The sequence below is a fragment of the Euprymna scolopes genome, chromosome 44, assembly GCF_053919585.1.
Source record: "Euprymna scolopes isolate OS-2025 chromosome 44, ASM5391958v1, whole genome shotgun sequence".
Classification (NCBI taxonomy): domain Eukaryota; kingdom Metazoa; phylum Mollusca; class Cephalopoda; order Sepiida; family Sepiolidae; genus Euprymna; species Euprymna scolopes.
This window is the reverse complement of record NC_136525.1, coordinates 7,140,789-7,150,154: the sequence shown is the minus strand read 5'-3', so window position 1 is coordinate 7,150,154 and position 9,366 is coordinate 7,140,789. Positions and strand designations below refer to the sequence as shown.

General features: G+C 30.4%; 1 protein-coding gene across 1 annotated transcript in view; it reads left to right on the top strand.

Annotated features, from left to right (window-relative positions):
* Positions 1–8,496, top strand: part of LOC145268668 (polycomb protein suz12-A-like) — a 97,423-nt gene extending 88,927 nt beyond the window's left edge. Inside the window, exons 13-17 of the mRNA XM_080124157.1 lie at positions 1,290–1,379; positions 1,539–1,644; positions 4,050–4,129; positions 6,309–6,347; positions 8,242–8,496. Coding sequence (XP_079980283.1) covers positions 1,290–1,379; positions 1,539–1,644; positions 4,050–4,129; positions 6,309–6,347; positions 8,242–8,443 — 517 coding nt within the window. The 3' untranslated portion in view covers positions 8,444–8,496. The remainder of the gene's footprint in view (positions 1–1,289; positions 1,380–1,538; positions 1,645–4,049; positions 4,130–6,308; positions 6,348–8,241) is intronic.
* Positions 8,497–9,366: the final 870 nt, after the last annotated feature.

Below are 9,366 nucleotides of genomic sequence, written 5' to 3'. Positions count from 1 at the left end.
TTACGGGAGCCCTCTCCACCCCAATACACATATACACCCACACAAATATACACGGTGCTAGTTGGCCGTTGACTCAGAAAAAGAGTTCATTTGCCCTTTGGAAGGTCTTGTTTTTAATCCTTCAGGGAGACTAGCCGCCCTCCTCACCAAACAAGTCTGGTGTGGGGGGGGGGGGGCAGTTTAGTCGCCGGTGACCCGACCATGAGGCAGGTAGTACTGGGTTACATGGTACCAGTAGCATATGACATGACCTGACATGCATGCACACACACACACACACACACACACACACGCACGCACTGTAATTCTGTAAAAATTGTAATCCACAATACGAGGGGGGAAACAGATATGCCTCTAAATGAACGTATGAATTTACGTAGTACTAGTTATTAATAGGGCTGTGACAACAGCATATTCTTTTTATTCTTTTGACTCTAAAGCATATATTCGTTAATATCTTATGTTTTTATATAGACGGATGGGGTTCTCGGTTGATTAAGTGTGTCTGTGTCGGATATATACCAGAGAGTCAGAAGCATGAGAAAGAATATTCTGTTGTCACGACCCTAGTTATTAAACACGTTAAAGAAACCTGTAGCAAATTATTTCATTCGATTCAAATCATTAAAAAAATTATCTAAATATATACCATACTTGGGGGTAATTGCACCAACTAAAAGAAAAAGTGCTTTTTATATGCGTGGTTACCAAAAGAGCACTTTTAGCTAGTTGGCGAAATTACACATAACTTGATGCAATTACCCCAAAGTATGGTAATAAAAAAAAAAAAATTTAAGTCTTGTGCATAAAATAATTGAAACCTATTGTTCTGAAATTACATAGTATTATTGTGGATACAAGTTGCGTCCCTTTATCACAAAACTACCTGATGTTTTCCATATAAAAACATCTGGTAGTTTTGTGATGAAGGGACGTAACTCTTGCATCAATAATATCAAAAATTTAAAAGTAAAATGAACAGAACGGAAACATTTAATCGTGCTTGGTTGGTCAAATATAAGTGGGTCAGGAAATGTAAATATGGTTGTTGACAGGCAAATTATTTTGTATTTAAATGAAAATGACTTTTCTTGTTGTCGATTAAGTTCTTGGTTTATTATATCATTGTTTATAATATACAAATTTTGTTTGGAGAAGGCCTTGAAAAACTTAATGTATTTGAAAATGGATATTGAAAATCTGTATGAAGCCTGTATATAGTTTTATGGATTTAAAAAAAAAAAATTTTTTTTTTTTTTTTTTTTTTTTTTTTTTTTTACAATTTAAAGACCAAAGCGCCCAGACCCATCGTTATCAGAATTTATGGAACCAGAAACAGACAACCAGATCAACCGACAGTTTATACAGGGACACAATCGGTAAATATTCTCTCTCTGTCTCTCCCTGCACCTTAACCGTCCTCTCTATCCGTGCTCTACAAATCTTGCATCTTTCAAACAATTTGATGCTTTTTTCTCTCGCTCTCTCTCCCGTTTATCTCTCTCCCCATCTCACACTGCTATCTTTTCTTTCCTTAGGCTTTATTATCACACAGTCACTTGCCAGCCGATAAGACCTCAAGAAATTGATATTGACAGCGAGGATGAAAATGATCCGGAATGGCTACGACAGAAAACCATCAATGTAAGTTTCTAATTTTGTGCTCCATTAAACTGCGTTATGCACTTGGCGTAGAGCTTTGTTGTACAAATCAGTTGTCGTGCAAATCGCTAAGGAAGAATCGTTAGAAAATGACCTCCAGACCGTAGTAGAATGGCACTGTAAATGAATGGTAACATTTAAGTCTAGCGGTTAACGGAACGGACTCCCGGCCAGGGTATTCACAGTTGAAATCCAGTTCATTCTACAAAAGTCATTTTCACTTAAGATGTTAGCAATCTTCACGTGGTTCTTTCCTATGTCTTTCTAGAAAGAATTCAGACTATAAAAATATCGAGGATACCAATGCCAACAACAGAATCTTGTGCATTGTAGCTGTGTGTGTGTAGGTACCCATATACACACAAATTGAATCAATAAAAGCAGAAACTGCACACATATATCTTGAGTTGTATCAGTTTGAGTCTATCCATCACACCTTTGCATTGTTCTGCCTTCTATAAACTTCTACTTTTTCTATTTAAAAATTATTAAAACAAACTTTCTAATGTACTCAGTCATGGATATGCGAGTGACTATACAAAGGTTTACTAATTTGCATATTCCTTTGAAAGACGAGTGTTAATTCATTTTTGGTATCATTTCATTATCACACTGAATTCTTTTATGCATAGTTTCCACATTCTGGAGGTCCTGGATATGACCTAAAACTATATCCGATGGTGAGGCCCCACCTTGCGGACTTTGGGGAGTGTGGAGCCACCCTTTAATTGCCATTGCTCCCAGGTCCACTCTGACCTGGAGTGGTAGTACCTGTTAGGGTCCCAACTATGGGTTGAATAGAATTTGACTTAAAAAATATATATATATATATATATATATATATATATATATATATATATATATATATACTCCATTAAAAATTGTTCCTCAAAATAACTAGATTCGGCATTAAATAACCTGAAAAAGGTTGATATGCCATAAAACAAAAACAACCAACCAACCAATCCACATTCTGGATAATTGCGTAGAATTAAGATGAAAACATTCTAACACCAAAATATTTATACAGGGTGAGTCATATATATATATATATATATATATATATATATATATAATTATTTTTCCAAAGGTTTAATATATTTAAAATCAATTAACCAATGGCAATGTACATACATCAATAAAAATTTAAGGCGTGTGAATTGACTCAAATATTAAGCAGTATGATTAACATTTCAGTAATCAAGTGTGTATGCATATATATATATATATATGCACACACTTGCAAAAACCAATAACTAAAGATCAAAGTGTAGTATCTGTTCTTCAGATGCTGCACTTCCATTTCTTGTTTTCTTTCGGTGGAGGAGAAATCCTTCATGACTGAGACAATTTTTTTATTTTTGTACCTTTTCTCCACGTTAAAAAAACGACCTTGGTGTCTAACTCTGTCCCGTGGGGAGGCATAGTAAATAGGTACAAACCACAAGGAGAATGATATAATTGTATTTTTTCAAATATTATAATTGTTTCGACATCAACCAGACAATTTTTAATTTTATGTCTTTTAAAAACTTTTGTAGTAACCCATCAGATAAGTTGAAAAAAAAAAAAAATAGGTTTAATACGTATCTTAACACATTTTCATTCATGTGTTAAGATGTGTATTAACCCTGTATTTATTTTATTTATTTATTTTTTTTTTTCAACTTATCTGATATGTTTACCACAAAAATTTTTAAATGGCATAAAATTTTAAATTGTCTGATGTCGAAATAATTGTAATATTAAAAAAAAATCAAATATGTTATCTTTCTCCTTGTGGTTTTGGTTTTTGCAAGTAATATATATATATATATATATATATATATATATATATATATATATATATATATTACTCTTTTGCCTCCTGTTCACCTTACCTCACCCTTTTTTCTTTAACCAAGTAAGATCTGTGACTTACTTGTAGTTTCATTAAATACTTTTATATGCAAAATCCGATCCTGCATTTTGCTAATTCCTGCCCTCTGATGAGAAGGAGAGTATTTCTTCGAAACTCCGCGGATTAAGGACTATCCACTTATCTTGTGTTTCCTTTTTTAAAATTAAATATGTTTTTAACTCTTTTTCAAGATGTCTTTTAACATGTTTTATTAACCATTTGTTCATATATATATATATATATATATATATATATATATATATATATATGGCAATTAAGCTACGCAGAATATTCAGCATAGCTTAATTACTATATATATTTTTATAATTTACTACCTAGCTCTACCTATGTATTGAGCACTGAAGTAAATACTTGAAGTTTACACATAAATTATACTTTCGTATATTAATTTGTGATTAAATATATCATAGTCATATATATATATATATATATATATATATATATATATAAAACTTTCTCCTTTCAGATGATTGATGAGTTTACTGATGTTAACGAAGGCGAGAAAGAATTAATGAAACTTTGGAACCTACACATAATGAAAAACAAGTGAGTATATGTACATCTATATATTAATGTTGAATTTTGTGGTTATACTTACGTTATCACCCTGCACCCTTTTTTTTTTTTTTTTCCTAATTATGGCAATCACTCTGTAATTTATTAAATTTCGTCTGATTTTGTCGAACTGAACATGAAACAAAAAGAAAAGTACACTTTTTTTTGCCTCCGGCTCCGATCAAAGCGTGGCGTAATAATAATATGGGGTCTGCATTCACATTGGATATCCGTAGACTTGAAATATCTACAAAGGTTTTGGAGATAAACAACTATATGCATATATCTTCTCTATTATTGTACAAAAGTAACCGAGTTCGTTCCCTATGGACTCAAAAACGGCTGGGCCAGTTTCTATGAAAGATACTTTATGTGCCTGGCAGTGTTCTTGGATAGGTTTTGTATTAGAGTATCTTTGATAAGTATCGATAATCCAAATGACAGGGATGCGTTCAAAATGAATGTTTCCGTTTAGAACACAATTGAAGCACGATACTTGACTTTTGTGTTTTAAACTTAAATGCAAGCCGTTATATGTGAAAACAAAAAATAATTTTATAAAGTCAACAGTAGGTTCTCTACAGTGCAATGTAGACTACAAGATATTGTGAACTTAGTCACTGCGGGGAGACATATGAAGCTTCCTCACGGTGCACTGTGATGGGACCTGAACTATCAATTGATTTGATTAAAAAAAATGAGCGATTTCACTGATTTCGATGACAATAAAATCATTCGTTGATCATTATTCAATTCCGAGCAACATCGGGTCCTCTGCTTTTATATTTCTCTTAATTTGTTGACCACTTTTTCGTGGAAACTACTAGACCGATCTGCCTGAAATTTTGTATGGACCTTTACTATGAGGTGCAACAAACTTAAATATTATGGTATCCATTCGATGCCCTGTTAGGGGTACTTGTACAGTTTAATCAAGACATTAAAAAATGAAAATATCGAAGAAAAGTTATATTGTACTTATTCGTTATGGAATGAAGTTCTCAAAAAAAAACATTTTCACTTAATTTGATCAAGTAGTTTTTTTTCAACAGTGAAAACACAATTGGTTATGATACCAATCAAAAGGTAGTCGTGTTGCGATTTTTAGGAAGAAAAGCTATGATTAAACATATAGCCGGGGGGGGGGGGTCGACACTTTAGACAGTTATCTCCCTGTGGCGTGTTCTAAAAATCCAAACATGGCTACCTTCAACGCGCTTTCATAAAAACGTGTTTTCCACTTTAAAAAAAAAAAAAAAAAAAAAACACTACTCTATCAAGTGAAATTTTTTTTTCCTGAGATCTTCAGTCCAAAACAGATATGTACAATATAACTTTTTTTTTTTTTTTTTTTTTTTTTTTTATGTCTTGATTAAACTGTACAAGTACCCAGTTAGGATTAGTATTTAATGCAAGAATGAGAACAAATTTTAACCATATTCAATCATCAGTTTAGCATAAAGCACTCTTTAAGTTAACGGATTATAACTTTTACCCATTTTTAACGGGCATTATATATATATATATATATATATATATATATATATATTATATGTAAACAAATCCAGCTTAGGTATTTTCGGACGATGTCAAAACATCATTAATTCACGACTAGCACAGCAGCCGCCGATTAGCATAATTGTTAGGAGCCTTGACTATCGTAAAGGCGGTCGTGTATTAATCCTGGCTTGAGGTAGTTGCCTGTCTAGCCACACTGATGAGCTGTGAAACAGCGAAACAGTACTGTATGTGGATGACATACACATATATATATATTATATATGTGTGTATGTATGTATTGGCACAATTAATCTAATTTATAAAACTCGCTGTTCGTCTGTCTCCATATTTTCAAATTCTATCTCTACCAAAACTAAAAGTCGCAGGACCGCGCCAGGGGCCTCAAATAATTGATTTTTTTATGGGTCTTTAGCCGTTAAAATAGTGTTTAAGGGGGGTCAAAAGGGTCAAAATTGAAAAAAAATCAATTTTATTTTATTTTTTATTTTAATTTTTAATGCTGAACTTAGTCATTTTTTTATGCCTCGTTCACTGTGCACTCACGGCGGACCATGAATGCTTTGCTTGTTTATGTGATCTAAATTGTAACTTTACATGTGCATTGTAGCTGTGTGTGTGCATATGTTAATGAGATTCTTTTATTTCACAGGCGAAAAGGCAAAGAAAATGGGGGCTTTTCATCAAACAGGTAATACACTTTGATCCTTGAATTAGTAATGTTTATCTTTTCATTTGATTCGATGTAAGGTTTCTTTGTTTTTGGCTAATTATATACTATATATATATATATATATATATATATATATATATATATATATATAAAGAGAGAGAAAATTAAAACTGTAAGTTGAAATTTATAATCAAAACTTATTGTTCGACTGAATATTCCAAAAAAAAAAAAAAAACAATTTACAAAGTCCTTATTCCGCGGAGTTTCAGAGATTACAATTGTAAATTTTGATTGTAAATTTAAACTTGGCTTTAAATTTCTTTCTCTTCTAATAAGCTTCACTCTATATTGTGTATTGAGCTTCTTTTTTTTTTATTCGGTTGGGATTAAATTATCTATATATAAATACTGTTATTTATATTAGTTTGAGGTTTACCATTGCGTATATCAGGTAAACACTGCATCTTTTTCTAATTTCATTTTATGTATATATATATATATATATATACCAGCCCGGGGGTGTGGAGATGTGTGTAAGGGTGTTGATTGAGCCAAAAAAAAATAACGTGCAGGAGGAAAAGAAGGTAAACCCCTTTCTTGTCGATGCGCCGACCGCGATTGTGACATCGCAGGCGGTTGAAATAACGTTTTTTATGTCACATCGCTGATGCCAGGTTTGAATGACTTGCAAAAATGTCGATAGAAAAAAAAAAAGTGACCCCCCCCCCCCCCCTTGTTATAATACGGCTAAGTTGACGGTGAAACAATAGATTTTTTTGGACAATTTTTTTCCATATTTGTCCTCCAATACATCGAGCTTTAAAATGATATCATGTAAGTTAACTATAATACAGTATTATATTTGGTAAATGGTATAAGTTAATAATAATTATAATACAGTATTATATATTTGGTAAATGCTATAATAATAAATATAATACAGTATTATATTTGGTAAATGGTATAAGTTAATAATAATTATAATACAGTATTATATTTGGTAAATGCTATAATAATAAATATAATACAGTATTATATTTGGTAAATGCTATAATAATAAATATAATATAGTATTATATTTGGTAAATCGTATAAGTTACAAATAATTATAATACAGTATTTTATTTGGTAAATGGTATTATAATAATACAGTATTATATTTGGTAAATGGTATTATAATAATACCGTATTATATTTGGTAAATGGTATTATAATAATACCGTATTATATTTGGTAAATGGTATTATAATAATACCGTATTATATTTGGTAAATGGTATTATAATAATACCGTATTATATTTGGTAAATGGTATTATAATAATACCGTATTATATTTGGTAAATGGTATTATAATAATACCGTATTATATTTGGTAAATGGTATTATAATAATACAGTATTATATTTGGTAAATGGTATTATAATAATACAGTATTTTATTTGGTAAATGGTATAATAATAATACAGTATTATATTTGGTAAATGGTATAATAATAATACAGTATTATATTTGGTAAATGGTATAATAATAATACAGTATTATATTTGGTAAATGGTATAATAATAATACAGTATTATATTTGGTAAATGGTATAAGTTAATAATTATTATAATACAGTATTATATTTGGTAAGTGGTATAAGTTAATGATTATAATACAGTATTTTATTTGGTAAGTGGTATAAGTTAATAATTATTATAATACAGTATTATATTTGGTGAGTGGTATAAGTTAATGATTATAATACAGTATTATATTTGGTAAGTGGTATAAGTTAATGATTATAATACAGTATTATATTTGGTAAGTGGTATAAGTTAATGATTATAATACAGTATTATATTTGGTAAGTGGTATAAGTTAATAATTATAATGCAGTATTTTATTTAATCATGTTTCTCTTTCTTGCAGTTACATTGCTGATTGCCAAATCCCAATCGCTTGCATGACGTTCATGGAGGAACATGGTGAGGATATAATCACAAAGAATCTCTGTAGAAACTTCATGCTTCACATGGTCAACCTGTTTGACTTCAGTCTGATCGGACCCGACGTTGTACAACGTACGATGAGCATTTTAGAAAATCTAAAAGATGAAATGGGGGTTGAATAAAAAAAAAATAAAAAAATAAATAAATTTTTTGAATAATAATAATAAAAAAAAAAGAAAGAAACTATTGAACCTTTAATTTGCAATGTTTTTCTGATAGCGAAAGTCTGTTAACTACCTACGTACCCTTCTCCATGTTATGTACATGACCGTTATAAAACCACTGCCACCATTCAACATTCTTGATGCCATTTATTGTTGAACTCATACCATCAATAATAACACTGCCACTTTTTACAGAAAAAAAAAAAAAAGACGGGAGGGTATGGGAATTACAAAATGTTTTCCACTATTTTGGGTTTGGTGCGATGCCTATTTTTATGGTGAACTTTCTCCAAAGTTCTTACTGTTGTGTATAAGAAGGCTGTTAGTAATGTAAAATACTGGGGTATTGACATGTGTGAGGGGGTGGGGTGGGGGGAACAGGCAACGGTCTTCTTGATTTTATAAATTTTTGTATCTCTTTTTTTTTTTTTTTTTTTTTTTTTTTGTCAAAATCCTTCACATATATGACAGTAAATATGGACTTATGATAATCAGTATATAACCAGGATTGTAAATATCTTTTTAATATTTTGAAGGTAATGTCTCTTTTTCAAAAAGAAAGCAAACCAACCGTTGACGTCATTCTCGAAATTATTAAAGACAATTATGATCTCTGTTTTTACAGTATTGTTTTATTTATTTATTTTATTTTATTTTTTCCTACTTTTGAAAAAAAAAAAAAAAAAAAAATGATTTCTGTATTTGTACAGTTTAATCAAGACATAAAAAAAAATGAAAATATCAATTGTCGAAGTTATATTTTACGTATCTGTTTTAGACTGAAGTTTTCTGAAAAAAAAAAAAATTTCTACTTAATTTGATAGGGTAGGTTATATATATATATATATATTGCTCTGTAATCACATTGAGCTTCTTATATA